This window comes from Pseudophryne corroboree, chromosome 4, assembly GCF_028390025.1.
Source record: "Pseudophryne corroboree isolate aPseCor3 chromosome 4, aPseCor3.hap2, whole genome shotgun sequence".
NCBI lineage: Eukaryota > Metazoa > Chordata > Amphibia > Anura > Myobatrachidae > Pseudophryne > Pseudophryne corroboree.
In genome coordinates this window covers 300,677,862-300,697,869 of record NC_086447.1, presented here as the reverse complement: position 1 = coordinate 300,697,869, position 20,008 = coordinate 300,677,862, and the positions used below count along the sequence as shown (strand labels likewise).

The window sequence follows — 20,008 nt, the reverse complement described above, 5'->3', positions numbered from 1 at the left end:
TCAACCTAGAACATGTCGACCTTCTGACCCTGTCGATCCTTCTGACCCTGTCAACCTAGTGACTGTCGACCTATAGTGGTCGACCTAAACATTGTCAACCTAGACACTGTCCATCTTCAGACCGGATCCCATCCTCAACACGGAAGTACAGAGGGTGTTTCTGCCGGCAGAGAAAGCGTTGGTGATACAAACAATGGTCCAGGATGTCCTGAAGCCAGCCCAGGTATCGGTTCATCAGTGCATTCACCTTCTGGGGAAGATTGTTGCCTCCTACGAGGCTCTACAGTATGGAAGATTTCATGCATGGTCTTTCCAACTGGATCTCCTGGACAAATGGTTGGGATATCATCTTCACATGCACCAGAGGATACGTCTGTCACCGAGAGCCAGAATCTCGCTCCTCTGGTGGCTGCAAACTTCTCACCTACTAGAGGTCTGCAGATTCAGGATTCAGAATTGGATCCTCCTAACCACGGATGCAAGTCTCAGAGGTTGGGGTGCAGTCACCCAAGGGGAAAACTTCCAAGGAAGGTGGTCAAGTCTGGAATCCATCCTTCCGATAAACATTCTGGAACTAAGGGCCGTGTACAATGGTTTCTACAAGCGACACATCTTCTGAAAGATCAGGCCATTCAGGTTCAGTCAGACAATGTAACGACAGTGGCCTACATAAACTGACAAGGCGGAACGGAGAGCAGAGCTGCAATGTCAGAGGTAACAAGAATCACGCGGTGGCCACCCGGAGGTGGTAACAAGAATCACGCGGTGGCCACCCAGAGGTGTTCGCGAAGGTGACAAGTCTTTGGGGCGTACCTCAAATAGACACGATGGCCTCCCGCCTCAACAAGAAGCTTTGAAGGTACTGTTCCAGGTCGAGAGACCCACAGGCAGTGGTGGTGGACGCCCTGGTAACTCCGTGGGTGTTCAAGTCAGTGTATGTGTTCCCTCCACTTCCACTCATCCCAAGGATTCTCAAACTAATAAAAAGAAAAAGAGTTCAGGCGATCCTCATTGCTCCGGACTGGCCAAGAAGGGCTTGGTACGCGGATCTTCTGGAGTTACTGCTAGAAGATCCGAGGCCCTTTCCACTTCGCGAGGACCTTCTGCAACAGGGCCGTTCGCTTATCAAGACTTACCGTGGCTACGTTTGACGGCATGGAGGTTGAACGCCAGATCTTAGCTCGGAAGGGCATTCCGAACAAGGTTATTCCTACCCTGATACAGGCTAGGAAAGAAGTAATGTCTAAACACTACCATCGAATTTGGAAAAAGTACGTGTCTTGGTGTGAATCCAAGAAGTTTCCTATGGTGGAGTTTCAACTAGGGCGGTGTCTCCTCTTTCTGCAAGCAGGTGTAGATGTGGGCCTGCGTTTGGGCTCCATAAAAGTCCAGATTTCAACCTTGTCCATTTCCAGAAACAATTGTCTGTCCTCCCTGAGGTTCAGACTTTCTTGAAAGGGGTTCTGCACATCCTGCCTCCCTTTGTGCCTCCTACGGCACCTTGGGATCTTAATGTGGTGCTGCAGTTCCTGCAGTCGGATTGGTTCGAACCTTTACAGGAGGTTGATGTCAAGTTTCTTACTTGGAAGGCGGTCACACTATTGGCATTGGCATCTGCTAGACGTGAGTCGGAATTGGGGGCCTTGTCCTGCAAGAGCCCCTACTGGATTTTCCATGAAGATAGAGCTGAGCTCAGGACGCGCCAGCAATTTCATCCGAAGGTTGTGTCGGCTTTTCATATCAAACAACCTATTGTGGCTACTGACTCCTCAGTTACTTCAAAGTCCTAGGATGTTGTAAGGGCTTTGAAGATTTATGTGAAGAGAACGTCTCGTCACAGAAAGTCGGACGCTCTGTTTGTCCTTTATGATCCCAACAAGGTTGGGTGTGCTGCTTCTAAGCAGACGATTTCTCACTGGATCAGGTGTACTATCCAGCATGCTTATTCTACGGCAGGCTTGCCATGTCCAAAATCTGTTAAGGCCCACTCTACTCGTAAAGTGGGTTCTTCCTGGGTGGCTGCCCGGGGTGTCTAGGCGTTACAACTTTGCCGAGTGGCTACTTGGTCAGGATCGAACACGTTCGCTAAGTTCTACAAGTTCGATATTTTGGCCTCTGAGGACCTAAAGTTTGGTCAATCGGTTCTGCAGGAGCCTCCGCGCTCTCCCGCCCGTACTGGGAGCTTTGGTACATCGCCATGGTACTAATGTGGACCCCAGCATCCTCTAGGATGTAAGAGAAAATAGGATTTTAATTACCTACTGGTAAATCCTTTTCTCATAGTCTGTAGAGGATGCTGGGCACCCGCCCAGCGCTTTGTGATCCTGCATTTGTTACTTAGTTAAGTACTGCTTGGTTACTTGGTTAAGTACTGCATTGTTACTTTTTTAAGTACTGTTGTTCAGCCATTTCTGAACTGTTTCCAGCTGGTTAGCTTGGCTTTCTGTTGTTATGTGTGAGCTGGTGTGAAGCTCACCACTATCTTGTGTAGTTCCTTCTCTTGAAGTATGTCCATCTCCTCGGGCACAGTTTCTAGACTGAGTCTGGTAGGAGGGGAATAAAGGGAGGAGCCAGTCCACACTATTAAACACTTAAAGTGCCCATGGCTCCCAAGGGACCCGTCTATACCCCATGGTACTAATGTGGTCCCAGCATCCTCTACGGACTACGAGAAAAGGATTTACCGGTAGGTAATTAAAATCCTAATTTTTTTTAAAAACAGAGTTAATAATATTTGCACCAATCAACTGAAGCTGTCTAGCTGTATCTCTATATCTGTGTACAACACAAACATAGATCCTACACATCAAGCTCCTTGCCTAGGTGACACCCTTGACTGTTCTTTGCTCTCCACATCCAATCAGTATCTAAATCTGATTACATACATCTAAGAAACATTTCTGGAATATGCACATATCTAAATGGCCGTACTGACGGGGAGATTTCCCCAGAGATGTGTGCTGAGCGGTCTAGCACAGACCGCTTAGCACACATCTCTCCCCCCGCTCAGCACAGCGCAATGTGCTGAGCGAGGGGGGGTGGGGGCACGGGGCAGCTCATATAACCCAGCGGTGAAATGAGTGACATGCTAGATTGTGCCTGCATGCAGGCCAATCTAGCACCGGCGATATCGTCGCGCATTATCAAAACTGCACAAAAATGTCTCCCAGCCTGACAATGCCACTCTGCATATCAGCTGCATCTCTCATCCACATTCATTACTAGCTTACATTCATAACTGCATCCAAATGTTCAGCTGTTCCCCAATAACTCATCTCTTCATCCAAGCTTATCATATTACCAAAATGACCTAATTACCACCAACATACAGTGTTCACACAAATTCACCTTTTATTCTCCTTTTATACGCAAAACCCTATGACACTGAGTGGATTACAGAGTTCCACTAATCACTCTTTCCCACCACTATCTGGTTGTACCAATATGCAAAAAGTGGCATTTAATCTCATGTAACAAACTCTTAGTTGCCTATAGTGCCCTCTTGCAGCTTTATCTGTCTGTTATAACCTAGGGGCCCATTTAACAATAATCACATTTTCAATGCGATCTGGGTGAGATATTAGCACCCAAATTGTATTGCAGTATGTGATAATACTGCACTGATGCATCAAAGAGCACATACAGAACAGAGGGAACCCGTCTCTGTGATGGGTTTGTAGTGAAAAGATTACATCAGCAGTCTCTTCAAACCTCTACTAGGACTCCTGTGCATGCAAGTTTTACTGACTACGCAAGTGCTGCTGCCATTGCCGGGGGAACCCTCTCCAGGTAGTGTTTGTGAAGGGTAGCCCACAGGCAGTGGCGGAACAAGCAAGCGGTGGGCCCAGGTGCGACAAAATGCTTTGGGCCCCCCCCCCCCCATCCAAGTCCACCCCGGGGGCAGTGCGCGCCGTAGGCGCGCGCAAAAATACATAGTGGCGTGGCTTCGTGGGGAAGGGGTGTGGCCACAAAATAATACCAACACAGTAGTCTCCATTATTCAAATTACGCCGCACAGTAGCACCACTACACCAGGTAGAGACCCTTTTACACCTTACAGCGAACAGATTCCTCTTTTTACACATTACAGCAGACAGCGTGCCCTTTTTACACATAACGGCAGACAGCGTGCCCTTTTTACACATAACGGCAGACCGCGTGCCCTTGTTACACATTACGGCAGACAGCGTGCCCTTTTTACACATTACGGTAGACAGCGTGCCCTTGTTACACATTACGGCAGACAGCGTGCCCTTGTTACACATTACGGCAGACAGCGTCCCCATTTTTACACATTACGGCAGGCAGATTCCTCCTTTTTACACATAGCAGCAGGCAGATTCCCCATTTTTACACATAGCATCAGGCAGCCCCCCTTTTTTACACATTACGGCAGGCAGATTCCCCATTTTTACACATAGCGTCGGGCAGATTACCCCTTTTTACACATAACGGCAGACCGCGTGCCCTTGTTACACATTACGGCAGACAGCGTGCCCTTTTTACACATTACGGCAGACAGCGTGCCCTTGTTACACATTACGGCAGACAGCGTCCCCATTTTTACACATTACGGCAGGCAGATTCCCCTTTTTACGCATAGTGGCAGGCAGTCCCCCCTTTTTACACATTGCGGCAGGTAGTCCCCCCTTTTTACACATTGCGGCAGGCAGTCCCCCCTTTTTACACAGTGCGGCAGGCAGTCCCCCCTTTTTACACATTGCGGCAGGCAGTCCCCCCTTTTTACACATTGCGGCAGGTAGTCCCCCCTTTTTACACATTTCGGCAGGCAGTCCCCCCTTTTTACACATTGCGGCAGGTAGTCCCCCCTTTTTACACATTGCGGCAGGCAGTCCCCCCTTTTTACACAGTGCGGCAGGCAGTCCCCCCTTTTTACACATTGCGGCAGGTAGTCCCCCCTTTTTACACATTGCGGCAGGCAGGCACAAGAAAGAAAGAAGGAAAGAAAAAGAAAGAAAGAAAGAAAGAAAGAAAGAAAGAAAGAAAGAAAGAAAGAAAGAAAGAAAGAAAGAAAGAAAGAAGAATTATACTTACCCTCAGGCTCCTCGGTGCAGCTGCGTCAGACGACGATTCCCGGGCAGTAGAGAATGAGGAGGAGGGAGCCGGAGGACGGAGCCGCAGCAGCGCTTTGTTACTGGTGGAGGCGCTGCTGCTGCTGCCCCTCTGCTTCCCTATAGGCTGTTCTCGGAAGACAGCCTATAGGGAAGCAGAGGAGCAGCAGCAGCAGCGCCTCCACCAGTAACAAAGCGCTGCTGCGGCTCCGTCCTCCGGCTCCCTCCTCCTTCCCCCGTCTGTACCGCTGCTCAGCTCCTATCTCCGGGCGGCTGTGCGCTGCGGGCAGCGGTTGCCTGCAGCGCACAGCGGCATGTAATGAGTCAGTTTGACTCATTACATGCTTGGGCCCCTGGACAGAGGCGGGCCCCAGTGCAGTGCACTGCCTGCACTGCCGGTAGTTCCGCCTCTGCCCACAGGCTACAGCAGCTATCATCATCTTCAGATGGCGTTAGCTGCGGGGGCCAAACTCCGGAGCTTGGTAAATCTGACAGTTTATTGGAGATATCTGCTGTGGTCCTTCCTTCATACTGTACATTGGGGTGATACGTAATATTTTGTGGGATCTGCAAATATTTTAGAACAAACAGGCCCCCATGTATTGTTTATTATTGTGATCATCCTCAATTGTAAAGTGCCACAGGGTATGCTGGTGATAGATAGATAGATAGATAGATAGATAGATAGATAGATAGATAGATAGATAGATAGATAGATAGATAGATAGATAGATAGATAGATAGATAGATAGATAGATAGATAAGAAGAAAAGGAAGAAGAAGATAACAATGTACATTGGCCCTCATTCCGAGTTGATCGGTCGCAAGGCGAATTTAGCAGAGTTACACACGCTAAGCCGCCGCCTACTGGGAGTGAATCTTAGCTTCTTAAAATTGCGACCGATGTATTCGCAATATTGCGATTACTAACTACTTAGCAGTTTCAGAGTAGCTCCAGACTTACTCTGCCTGTGCGATCAGTTCAGTGCTTGTCGTTCCTGGTTGACGTCACAAACACACCCAGCGTTCGCCCAGGCACTCCCACCGTTTCTCCGGCCACTCCTGCGTTTTTTCCGGAAACGGTAGCGTTTTCAGCCACACGCCCCTGAAACGCCGTGTTTCCGCCCAGTAACACCCATTTCCTGTCAATCACATTACGATCGCCGGAGCGAAGAAAAAGCCGTGAGTAAAAATACTTTCTTCATAGTAAAGTTACTTGGCGCAGTCGCAGTGCGAACTTTGCGCATGCGTACTAAGCGGATTTTCACTGCGATGCGATGAAAAAGAACGAGCGAACAACTCGGAATGAGGGCCATTGCTCTTCTGCTGGTAGTAGTTGCCTACATTTTAACTATATATTTCATACATACTGTAACAAATGGAGGCATCCACTAGTAATTCAAATGCTGTTGAATTAGGAGCTCATGTACAGTACATCTGTACTGTAGGAGCATGGTGGGATTTCTAGTTCCACAACAGCTGGAGCATTACAGAACACCGAAACCTGCAGATAAACTATCACAGCGTCGCAAAGACCTGCAGACTCTGCAACATGAGTATCAGTGTGCACTTATGTGACTATAACTATAATCCCTTCAAAATACAACAGATTAATGTTAGTAAGGGAAGATTACCGCACTAACCAGTTAAACTCATTGGGGTATTGTATATTAGGGTTAATTCAGAGTTGATCGCAGCAGCAAATTTATTAGCAGTTGGGCAAAACCATGTGCACTGCAGGGGAGGCAGATATAACATATGCAGAGAGAGTTAGATTTGGGTGGGGTATGTTCAAATTGAAATCTAAATTGCAGTATAAAAATAAAGCAGCCAGTATTTACCCTGCACATAAACAAAATAACCCACCCAAATCTAACTCTCTCTGCAAATGTTATATCTGCCATACCTGCAGTGCACATGGGGGTCATTCCGAGTTGATCGCTCGCTAGCTACTTTTTGCAGCGCTGCGATCAGATATTCGCCGCCTATGGGGGAGTGTATTTTTGCTTTGCAAGTGTTCGAACGCTTTTGCAGCCGACGGCACTAAAAATATTTTTGCAGTTTCTGAGTAGCCCTGGACTTACTCAGCCACTGCGATCACTTCAGTCTTTTTGGTCCTGGAATTGACGTCAGACACCCGCCCTGCAAACACTTGGACATGCCTGCGTTTTTCCAAACACTCCCAGAAAACGGTCAGTTGACACCAATAAATGCCCTCTTTCTGTCAATCACCTTGCGTTCGGCTGTGCGAATGGATTCTTCGTTAAATCCATCGACCAGCACCGATTCTCTTTGTATCCGTATGACGCGCCTGCGCATTGCGGTGCATACGCATGCGCAGTTTTGACGAGATTTAACCTGATAGCAGCGCTACAAAAAGTTGCTAGCGAGCGATCAACTCGGAATGAGGGCCATGGTTTTGCCTAACTGCTAACAAATTTGATGCTGCGATCAACTCTGAATTACCCCCATTGTGTCATACCGTTTGCTCTTTTTTCCCTTTTGTAGTATTTATATATATTATATCAGAAGGAAGAAATCGTACAGCACACTAGATAGAGTATGTAGTCTCAGCACTCTACTTGTCAAAAACAGCACATACCCCCCCTGGCCGGAGCAGAGCACACTGAGCATCCAGCCTGGAGGGGAGGGGGAGAGGGCGTGCTGGGGGCTGAGGTTCTTTCTTCAGCTCCCGGAATACAAAGCACCCTCAGCCAGCGGTGGGAGGACACAGAACTCGCACTCCAGCAGCAGGTGCCCCCTGTGCCCACACCATGAGATGGAAGTCTATGGGAAAGGCGCCAGACACGGGTTATTGTTGGGAATGTACTGTCCGGCATAGGAACCTCTATATAGTCTTCTCTCATCAGCCATGAAATGGGAGCGGAGCCCCCCGATACTCTCTGTACAGTGGCAGACACTCAACGATGCACGATCTGCAGGTCAGTGGGAGATAGGACGCTGTCGCCGTGAAGGCAATGGGCTGTGCATGTGCTACCGGGAGTGTGCAGCTGTACCCCGGAGTGGGTCTGTGTTATTATACCCCTAGTTGATGGTATACACACAGGGAATGAAGAAATTGCTGCTGATGGAGACAGAGCCACCTCACCTCTGTGTTATATGCCTCGCCGATGTCTCCCTGAAGGTATACTCCTATGCACTGAGGAAATGAAGACGTGCCAGAGGTTTGCGCTGCACGCTGCCCCCTCACCTGTGTGTGCATGGCCAGGTGAGAGCGATGCCCAGTGAGAACGGCAGCATGGATCTCCGCTACTACAATCACTCCTGGCCAGAGGAGCCCCTCTACCTGTTCCCCGTCCCGGTGCTGACAGGGATAACTATCGCCTGCATCCTGCTATTCATCATTGGGATAATGGGGAACATCATGACCATGCTGGTGGTGAGTAAGTACAAGGACATGAGGACCACCACCAACCTCTACCTGTCCAGCATGGCCTTCTCCGACCTGCTCATCTTCCTCTGCATGCCGCTGGACCTCTACCGCCTCTGGCAGTACCGGCCCTGGAACTTCGGCAGCGCCCTGTGCAAGCTCTTCCAGTTCATCAGTGAGAGCTGCACCTACTCCACCATCCTGAACATCACCGCCCTGAGCGTGGAGCGCTACCTGGCCATCTGCTTCCCCCTCAGGGCCAAGGTGCTGATCACCAAGGGCAGGGTCAGGCTGCTCATCCTCCTCCTCTGGGCCGTGTCCTTTCTCAGCGCCGGACCCATCTTCGTCCTGGTCGGAGTGGAGTATGAGAACGGCACCGACCCGCTGGACACCAATGAGTGTAAGGCCACGGAGTACGCGGTCAGGTCGGGTCTCCTCACTGTCATGGTGTGGACCTCCAGCGTGTTCTTCTTCTTGCCGGTCTTTTGCCTGACCGTCCTGTACAGCCTGATCGGGAGGAAGCTGTGGCGGAGGAAGAGAGACACCATAGGACCCTTCAGCCTCTCCCACAGGGACAAGAATAACAAGCAGACTGTGAAAATGCTGGGTAGGAGCCACACTCACACCACACACTTCGCTTTTTTTTAGTCTCGGCCACATTTATCAAGAAGTGATAAAACTCATTGTGAATGATACAAGTTGTGTATGATAAATGGTGCTCCAGCCAATCAGTTCCTAACTGTCATGTGTTTGAAAAATGACAGCCACGAGCTGATTTCACCATTTATCGTACACAAGGAGTTTTATCATTCACACCGAGTTTTATCACTCCTAGATAAATGGGCCCAATGCTCATTACTCACAGTTTAGAAAGTCACATTGCTGCTGTAGCCTCTTCCGCTCACCCCAGGGACATACAGATGTGACCTCATTCACCTATCACCTAACATTTTTGTGTAGTGAAACGCATGACTTACCTAGACGCCGTGCCACATATAGATAGTTTTGGACTTTTCCACTTTATCGTCTTTTAGCATTGCAGCTACACACGAACAGCATTGTAGTGTTCTGAGGGCCTAAACCAGAGGTTCTCAAACTCGGTCCTCAGGGGCCCACACAGTGCATGTTTTGCAGGTCTCCTCACAGAATCGCAAGTGAAATAATTAGCTCCACCTGTGGACCTTTTAAAATGTGTCAGTGAGTAATTAATACACTTGTGCACCTGCTGGGTTACCTGCAAAACATGCACTGTGTGGGCTCCCGAGGACCGAGTTTGAGAACCTCTGGCCTAAACTGTGTACTTTTCAGGCTATCATGGCAGTGTGTATCAGGCAATCTTGTATTAAGCCTGGAGAAGTGATAAAGCAGTGATAAGTGGAAGGTGATAACGCACCAGCCAATCATTATGGGTCTGAAAAATGGCAGGCGCTGATTGGCTGGTGTGTTATCACCTTCCACTTATCACTTCTTTATCACTGCTTTATCACTTCTCCAGGCTTAATACATCTGCCCCATGTTGCGTGGCTGTATGTCAGTGCTCATATTATTGTCCCCATTCTCTGGTTCCTTTTTCTCAGATTAGCATTCTTGTAACACAGCTATAACACGCAGATCCACTGGTGATGTACTTTGTGCTTTTTTAGCATTAGCAGTTCGAAAAAGACACTAATACCGCTTTCACATCGCTAATGCCGGATCCCACCCGGTAAAAGAAACGTGTCCTTACCGGGTGGGATCCGGCATTTGCTCCCCTCTGCTGGCTTTCCGACCCGGCAATATACCGAGTCGGTTGCCATAGCAGCGGGGGGGCGCAGCAGCAGCAGGGGCGGGGGTGGAGGCGGCGCTGGGAGATGAGCTCATCTCCTGCGCCGCCTCTCCCTATGCTGTGAATGGGAGCCGCGTCGCATCGACGCGGCTCCCATTCACACTGCACCTGACCCGGTATTCAACCCGGGTATAATCCTTCTTTTATACCGGGTTGAATTACCGGGTCAGGCGACTAGCTAATTCTCAGAAAGTGCTTTCACATCGCACACTGACCCGTGTCGACACGGCAATATGCCGTGTCGATACTGGGTTATTTGTGCGATGTGAAAGGGGTATAATTCAGTAAAAATACTGAGCGGCAGCTACTATATGTCACATTTTTATGAGGCATTTTGGAGCGTTTTGAAGATCGGTGTATGTTGCCACAGGATTCGGTTACATTGCCGGCGGTCAGGATCCCGGCGGTCAGGATGTCGAGGTCAAAATCCTGAACACTGACAATGTCGACAGCCGGCTAACGGGCTATTCCCACTCGTGGGTGTCCATGTCACCCATAAAGTGGGAATAGAACCTGTGGCGAGCACAGCCTGTCAAAACGACAAAACAACATAACAGTAATGTCAACGCCGGCAGCTGTGCACGCTCAAAAGGAGCAACAATTGAATTGCTTCGCTGGGTGCCATCTAGTGGCCGCCAGTGCGCAAAACACTTAAATTCTCCCATAGAGGTGAGGAGCAGCGTTAGCCTTTTATTATATAGGATATGATGTTTATTTTATATTTTTATTTCCATCCATGCTATTGTTTTCTGAGAAATACTGCAGTATCCTCACAGGGGTGTGCTTCATGGTTTATATTGTAAAACCACTATGTAGTCCAGAATGTAACCTTGAGTAACTAGAAAACGAAGAAACTGCTAAACCACTGAAAGTGATGGGTTAAAGAGAAAGTAATCGTCTAATAAAAATGTTTTGCCATGGGTTCTCATGGTAACCAGTGATTGGGCTCACTACCATCCAGTAAGCTTTTATTCTATTAGCAGGCAATGGTTCTTCATATAAAATTAATTTTCCTTCAACAGACACTGGGGGGATATATCCAATTAGCCCTGGTAATTTACTGGGGCTAATTGTCCCGCCGGGGGCTATCTAATTAGCCCCGATAAGACCGCGCATGCCACGGCTTATCAGGGATTTTGTTTCACCTGCCTCCGGTAGGCGAAGCAGAATCCCCGGAAACAGCTCCGTTTTCGTCTGAAAACGGGGCTGTTTCACACGAAAACACACAGGTTTCACTGAACCTGTGTGTTTTTGGGAGAAAGGTTGTTACTTCTAAAAACTTTGTTTACCAGTCCGTAAACTTTTATATCTAATCTATGTTTATAGAGATGGAATAATGCCTGTTTAAAAAGTGGTATGAAAATACACATTACAGAGTTACTGTGGACAGAATACTATCTTGAAAGTGGTGGTGGCTCTGACATATAGCCAATTACTGCAATGTGGACACTCAATAAAGGACCATCACTTTACTAATCAATGCCAATCAGTACAGCATATTGAACAGCGGGGGATTAATTGTCCTCCAAACACCTTTTCTCAGTTACTTATTTTGTTTATCTTATAGGCCCTACACACTTGGCGATATTCTGAAAGATATGAACGATCTCGTTCATAAATGAACGAGAACTCGTTCATATCTTTCAGTGTGGAGACTCCAGCGATGAACGATGCGCGGCCCCGCGCTCGTTCATCGCTGGTCTCCCGTCGGCTGTGCATGCAGGCCAATATGGACGATCTCGTCCATATTTGCCTGCACTTCAATGCAGCCGGGTGACGGGGGGAGTGAAGAAACTTCACTCCCCCCGTCACTGCCCCCCCGCCGCCGGGTTGCTCGTCGGCCGTATCAGCCGTCGGGCACCTCGGCGGCACATCGCCGAGTGAGTAGGGCCCTTTAGTCTTGTATGTCTATGTGGCATCTACATCCTTTGTGTCCTTTATGAGGGCTAATTGGTATAAAGATGCCTATTCCCATTATTCCTATTAATACAAAACCCTAGGTTGTAGAACATAAGCAATCTGAGATAAAAAAAAAAAAATGTCAAGATAAATACTGGGACATCCAGTATGGTAACAATTACATAATTAAGGCATTCTATGAATAAAAGCAATGCTGAACTCCAGTGATATGAATAAAGGGTTTCAACATAACGAGAAACTGAATAATAATAATAATAATATTATTAATAATATTGCAAATATGTTAATATTCGAAAAATAATAGATGACAGACTATACACCTTCAGTTTGAATTAACTCCAAATAACCCTCTGAGCATCATATACAAGATATTTGAAAATCCAATAAAAATGGTGATGATGATGATGATGATGATGATGATGATGATGATGATGTATTACTACTACCCCTACAAACAATAATAATCATAATACATACAGTATATTAATTAAACATTGTAAAAAGGCCCATTAAGTAGAGCCTATAACTTCTTCACTAGTAGAACGTGAGAGGTCCTACTGTTTTGACCCCCACCAGTAGGGAGGCCAATCCCGGGCCGTTTTTTCAATCCCGGGATTCGGGATTGAAAAACGATCAATCCCAGGATTCCCGGGATCCCGGGATTGCAGTAGGGATCAGTGAAGAAGGGTGTAGGGAGCAGCGCTGGAGGGTAGGTAGCGGTGCGGGAGGGTGTAGGTAGCTGCGGGGAAGGGAGGGAGGGTGTAGGTAGCAGTGCAGGAGGGTGTAGGTAGCTGGGCGGGAGGGTGTAGGTAGCGGTGCGGAGGGTGTAGGTAGCGGTGCGGAGGGTGAAGGTAGCTGGGCAGGAGGGTGTAGGTAGCTGGGCGGGAGGATGTACAGTAGGTAGCGGGGAGGGTTGGTAGCGGCGCGGGAGGGAGGGTGGGTGTAAGTACCACTTACTATTAGGTGGGCGCCAGCCATGGACACACTGAACGCGGCGGCATTTCAAATGAAGCACCGGCCGCCAGCCAACCAGAGCTGGTGGACCAGCAGCCAATCAGGGAAGCGGCCGCAGCAGTCGCTCCTGATTGGCTGCCGGTCCGCCAGCTCTGATCGGCTGGCGGCCGGCGCCACATTTGAAGTGCCGCCGCATTCAGCGTTCGTCTATGGCTGCCGCCCGCCTAATTGTAAGTAGTATTACTTACACACACTCCCTCCCGCACATGCGCAGTGTAATCCCGTGAATCCCGGGATTGGATTCAAATCCTGGCATTTTTGGGCCCAAATCCTGGGATCCCGCCGATCCCGATCCCGGGATTGGCCTCCCTACCCACCAGACCGAAGATGAGTGCCTCTTCTACATTTTGTACTCCCCAGGTAGGTTTGCCTAAATAATTCAAGAGCTGATGCTTTTAACCACTTAACTGGCATGGTCAGATCACATGCTACTGTACCACCCCACTGTGTCCCTCAGTTTTTGACGAGGAGATCCAGTCTGCAGATGTGCATAATATAATATTTAAACATTAAAAAAAAAAACTTTTTAAACAAAAAAGAAAAAAACCTATATGAACGGTTTTGAAGGGATAAATCGTCAGTTACGTGGGTAAATTTCCCCTTTAAAAAGGTAATTTTGGTGTTTCTATGATGATTATTATTATTATTATTATTATTATTATTATCATTTAAAGTTTACAAAGCATTTTAAGGTTAGCCCGAAAATTATTTGTTTATGTTAAATAATTTTGCTGGGACTACAGCGTACTGGGGCAACTCATCTATTTAAAAGTCAGAAGCAGACCATTGCTGCCATCCTTATGGAAACAATCAGTGTCATCAACAGTGCATAAGCAGGCCGTACTACCATATGGCAAACGTGGATGATTGCTCAGTGGTTAACGGCTGGCTAAAGCACTGAATGAGTGACACAGAGCTAAGGTCCCCATACATTACTGTGATTTCTCCTACGGGAGAAATCGCACTCGATGCCCCTTGAGCTGCCCAGGAGCTTCCCGGGTGGCAGTATCGCATGCTGTCCTTTTGCATGTGACATATCACTTGCGATCCCGTTCCCCGCTACCAGAGTCGGTTGTCGTACGTGCAGCACGTCCGACTCCGATCCGACCCGCGAGGACCGTGCATCGGCTCGGATTGGATGTCAAACACATAAGATTTGGCCACTTTTCACCCAATTTTTCGTCCCAATAATTGGAATCGGGTGAAAAGAGGCCATATCGGACAAGTGCTGGCCCTGAGCATAAGTAAATGCATTTGCAACCTGTTTGTCAAGCGTTATTCCAGTAATTTCTACTACCAAACATAATGATGAGAGCAATCTTTTCAAAGTGAAAAGAGGCAGCCTGCAGCCATTTACAGAACCTGTGATAGTCTCATTTATCATTGAAATCTAGTAAGGGCAATTTAATTTTCATACCTGGAGGTGAAGGCTATTACTTATATCATCGCCATTTTTCTCTGCCATTGTCACTGTGGTGAATCATTATGGACTATAACAGACTACACTAATTTCTAATTCACGGAACATGAAACACAGAAAAATCAACTTGATTGAAAACTGAGAACCGGTTAAAGTAATATCATTTTACTAGGTCATTCATCGCGCCCTACGGGCGCTCTTCACACCGTTGTAAGGGGCTATGCCTCCTTAACCCTTGCATACCCTTGTGGCGTGCAATATTTGTATTATATGGAGTCAATCATAATTGTGTGAGTGGTTAAATATTGCACGGACAAAGGGCGTGCAATGGTTAAGGGGTCGTAGCCCCTTGCAACGGCGTGAACAGCGCACGCAGGGCCTGATGAATCACCTAGTAGGTGCTGTGTTTGGGGGAGTGGCGGGTGCGGGGGAGACGCGGATGGGGGAGGGGCTGGTGTGGTGGTGAGGGAGGGGCGGGGGTGTTGAGGGTGGGGGAGGGGGTCCGGAGTGGGTGATGGAGGGGGGTGTACGGGTACCGCAGATAGGGCCCGGAGGTACTGCGAGTGGGGGAGGGGCAGGTAATGCTTCTACTCCTGGAAGCAGCTAGGCTGCTGTCCTGCCTTTGGCAGTGGTTCTCCCGGAGAGCGCTACATTACAGGGAAGAAGATGCACTCAATAAACGACAGCTCCCAGCAGGCCTTGGTGCCGGAATGCTTCGGCGCTAAGGGCTGCTGGGAGCTGTAGTTTATTTAGTGCGTCTCCTTCCCTGTAATGCGGTGCGTTGGGACACCAGCGCTAACAATAGTGCCTTGCTGACAGAACTGACTGACTCGCTGAATTAATGTAAAAGGTGAGAGTGCTGTGCAGTGTCAGTGACACTGCACGCCCACTGCACTGCACAGCACTGTCACCTTTTACATTGATTCAGCGTCCAGACATTACCCTCCGCGATATCACCCACTCTATCCGTTACATTAACCATCTCGGGGCTTCCAGGCCGGCAGCCAGGGTGCTGTGTTGTGGCGTCAGGTCCTCTGGGGATCTGTGCGCGGCTGTGGCGAGGAGGCACTCTCTGACATCACGCGCAGAGGAGGCTCCGGGGCTCAGAGAGTATGCGGCGCAGGGAGGGCTATGAAAGCCTTCCGCTGCGCCGCTTTCATACACATCTATGCCGGTGGCTGCAGCAGCTTTTGTTTCAACTGCGCCGCAGCTACGGAGTGGGGACTGTTGATGCTGGAGGGGGCAGGCGGACTGGCAACAGGACATAGGGGGTTATTCCGACCTGATCGTAGCTGTGCTAAATTTAGCATAGCTACGATCACTTACACTGACATGCGGGGGGACGCCCAGCACAGGGCTAGTCCACCCCGCATGTCATGCCGGCCCCCCCCCCCCCACACAAGTACAAAAGCACCGCACAGCGGCACAGCTTTTGTACTTGAAGAGTAACTCCCAGCCAGCGCAGCTCCTGCGGTGGGTCGGGAGTTACTCGTCGCTGCACAGGTCGCAGAGGCTGCATGTGACATAACGCAGCCTCTGCGGGCCACCCCCTCACGGAACGGCCACGCCTGCGTTGGCCGGACCGTGCCCACAAATGAGGGCCGAATGCCACCGTGTTGCCCCCTCCCGCCCAGCGACCAACTCTGCCTGAGGCAGAGGCGATCACTAGGCAATGACAGCCATTGGCTATCAGCCATGCGCCGGCGCACTGCGGTGCTCGCGCATGTGCAGCTCTGACCTGATTGCTGCGCTGCGATGAACTGCAGCGAGCGATCAGGTCAGAATGACTCCCATAGGACGCTGCAGTAAAAGGGTTTTTTCCCCCCTATCTACAGCACAGAGACTTGCTGCAGATGCAGTGGCATACCCTCCAGCTGCACCTTTTTGGCAGGTACAGTACCTTTTTTTATGGTCTGTACTGATTTTTGGCTCTCCAAACTTCCATTGAAAGTATAGGAAAAGGGGCATGGCCACACTACTGTACCCGTGGAAACACCCCTTTTCGAATTTGTCCCGATTTTTATGTGTAAATTGTTGGAGGGTATGTTGCTGCAGATGCAGTGGGCCTATTTTGGGGTATGGACCTGGAGCTGCAGCTCCATCAGCCCCATTGTTAATCCTGCTCTGTGAACACCACTGAACACACAACAGCCAAATGGCAGAGCCTCCCATTGGATGTAACCTGTGTGGGAGGGCGTTTCTCGCCCAATCAGCTGTGGACTGGGTGTGATAGACCTGCTGCTAACCCAATGAGAGCTCCTAGTCACTCCCAGCGTTTTCCACACAGTCACAGAGTGACAGATCTGGGCAGTTATATAGGAGATGTTGTACTGGTGTGAGTTTAGTGCTTTTGTTCTATGGGAAAAGGTACCGGTATGCAGTAATAAGGTGCCAGTACTCAACTAACATTACAAGTTAACACGGGGCAGTTTAAGAGAGGATGGGGCCTGTGTTCAGGCTCTATATGGGCCCCCTTCTCCCTGGTAGCTGACTTTGCACCAGAGTCTACTGCGCATAAGCAGTGCTCCGGGAACATGGCGCCCAGACCTTGTTCTTGGAGACATCACTACTGCGTATATACAAATCACTGTTAAATGACTGCTGCACTATTTTCCCAGTGATTTCTGTCTGCAGCCTGGTGGCCACTGCAGAACTCTAGAGGGGTAAGAATAATGACATGGGTGCTGCACTATAGATACGCCAACGAGTTGATACAAGATTTTTAGTAACTTCCACACTCTGGATAAGTGTGCAGATCTTATTTTACTCATTTCTGAAAATATTTCACTGATTTCTTATCTAAGAACTACTTAAAAAATAAAAAACTAGGTTTAAAGAATGCCAGTACTGCATAAGCCTGAGTACCATCTGTAAAAACACTGTCAGCAATATTTTTTAGTAAAGTTACTAATTAAATATGATCATATGCAACCTACATGTCGAGAAATAATATGATCATACGCAACCTACGAGAAATAGCACTATAATTGGAGCACTTCCATACACTGTAATATGTACAGCGCTAAGATTTATAGAGGTGATCTCCATTCACAGTGGGGAGTTGGCTGAACGAACGACAGTCGGGAGGATTGTACAGGTTTGATCAGTGTTGGACTGAGGCACGAAGGGCCCATCGGAGGAAGGCAGCGGTTAGGACCCATTAGTCACTAGTCATTATTCCTGCTTGACAGGCAGAGGCGTTTGCGAGGCAGGAGGGGGTGTTGCTGCAGTGTCGGGGGGCGCGAAAAAAAAGCAGACATGTCCGGACCGTTATCGGGGTGGGCCATGGCAGGTGCATGAATTCACACGCAGCCGCTGCAACATGAGACATGGCGGGTAGCTGTCTGCTTTCACAGCTAAGCTGCATAGGCAGAGGGTCACCCTAAACATGCGAAAGCATCGCCGCCGAAAGCAATGCTTTTTTTTGGGGGGGGGGGGGGGTCAGGACCCGGCACGTGGAGCAGACTTGCCTTTTGCTGGGCGTCCCCATTGTAGCTTTTCAGTTTTTCGCACATCTATGATCACTGGTGAATTAGGCCCTGAAATCCACATTTACATGTATTTACTCCGCTAGAGTGCTGCTGAATTTATCTCCATCCTTACATTACAATGTCAGGCTGGTTGCCCACTAGAAATCCACATTTGATACCACATATAAAAAGCTATCATGATTGATACTCTGTTATAATCAGTACTTAAAGACGGGGTACTAAGTGAACATGGGTTACATAGAGCAGGAGGCATCCAAAAGGATGCTGAAATGTTGCCATCAAGGTGATAATTAAAACCTGTACGGAAATTTCACACCAATACTCATTTACATACTTTTGTTATCATTACAAACTCTGCACAGATAGAGCCCTGGGTGGAAATGAAACTCATGATCCAATACTGCTATTCAGCAACCATACCCCCCAATTATTTTTATTGTCGGTCGGTAAGGGGTCTAAATATGACAGCAAAAGTGTACCAGGAAATAGAGCAAGATTAAACAATGTGAGTGAGCACCTCCAGGACACAATGGAACCGATTCAATTGTGGCGCATGCCACCCACTTGCCATCTGAAGTAATGGGCATCAAAGCTATTCAATTGTTGCTCCAATGCCCATTAGCACTGGCAGTCACATTTTTTCTTGCAGCTTTGTACATCTAAACCCGGAGCTGTCACCTTAACTGGTAATGGATGTCTGATTGGAGCAACAATTGAATAGCTCTAATAGACGTCCATTGCGCAGGGGGCGCAGAAAACAATTGCATCTACCACTATGTTACAGTTACAGTTGTTTACGCTATTGAATGAAATCTTAAATTTAGGTGGCATTTGGTTTCTGGTGTATAATGCATTCTCTTTTTTCTTTTCCAGCTGTGGTGGTGTTTGCATTCATTCTATGCTGGTTGCCGTTCCATGTGGCTCGCTACCTGTTTTCTAAATCCTTTGAAGCAGGGTCCTTGGAAATAGCTCTGATCAGCCAGTACTGTAACTTGGTGTCATTTGTGCTCTTCTACCTGAGTGCTGCCATCAACCCCATTCTGTACAACATTATGTCCAAGAAATATCGTGTGGCTGCCAGCAGACTATTCAGATTGAAACAAGTTTCCCGAAAAGCACCTTACACGATGAATGATGAAAGTTCTCCAGCTTGGACAGAATCCAATGTGAGCACATGACAATGAGCTTTTGGAAACCATGTGCCATCCATTGTCAGGAAACATCAAAGCCATAATATTCCAGAAGTCACATTTGCAGGATGTAGGATCCATCGACTGTGTTGTGTGTTTAATGGATTTTCACACACAAAAATAGTTTCTCAGGATTACATGTAATGGGAAGGGTGATCAGTGTTTTGCACCAGTGCAAATTTTAATAGTCATTTCTTTCCTACTGATATTTTTTCTTAAGAGAAAGAGAGAATTTTTGTATTGGTTTCTCAGAAGGGTGCTCAGGGCAGTATGGTTCTCTTCTGAGATTTGATACATTTAAACAGTATTTAATAAGTTATAACCTATACGTCTGAAGTGCTGCTAAGAAATTTCGGTTGTACGTAATGCATTGTACTGTTTCGTGCAATTCCTGTGGCTAAGTGTCCAGAGATTTGTGTTGTTACTGTTGAGTACAATATGATGTTTTAATGTCATGTGAGAAAAGAGAGGAAAATAAAATCTCATCAAAATGACATTTGCTACCTATATTTTTTCTCTTTCCCAAGATATTTACATTTGTTATGAAGCATCTCTTGGAATTTGTGATTTATAAGATAGCTGTGCCATTCAATTCAGTGGTGATTTACTGGTGAGTAGAAAACTACAAAGTAAAAAATGGAAAATATTTAATATTCTTGTCATATCTTCTGTCCTGAATGTTCCT

General features: G+C 47.9%; 1 protein-coding gene across 1 annotated transcript; it reads left to right on the top strand.

Annotated features, from left to right (window-relative positions):
* Window positions 1-7,780: 7,780 nt before the first annotated feature.
* On the top strand, window positions 7,781-19,789 carry GHSR (growth hormone secretagogue receptor). The gene is made up of 2 exons (XM_063919608.1): window positions 7,781-9,070; window positions 19,007-19,789. Exons 1-2 carry the CDS (start codon window positions 8,311-8,313, stop codon window positions 19,309-19,311), a joined length of 1,065 nt encoding a protein of 354 aa, XP_063775678.1. The 5' UTR covers window positions 7,781-8,310; the 3' UTR covers window positions 19,312-19,789.
* The last annotated feature ends 219 nt before the right edge of the window (window positions 19,790-20,008 follow it).

Excerpts from the sequence above, each read along its gene's own strand:
- GHSR (XM_063919608.1), top strand. The coding sequence starts at position 8,311 with ATGCCCAGTGAGAACGGCAGCATGGATCTCCGCTACTACAATCACTCC. Across the intron at positions 9,071-19,006 it reads GCAGACTGTGAAAATGCTGG|CTGTGGTGGTGTTTGCATTC; the intron begins GTAGGAGCCACA and ends TTTCTTTTCCAG.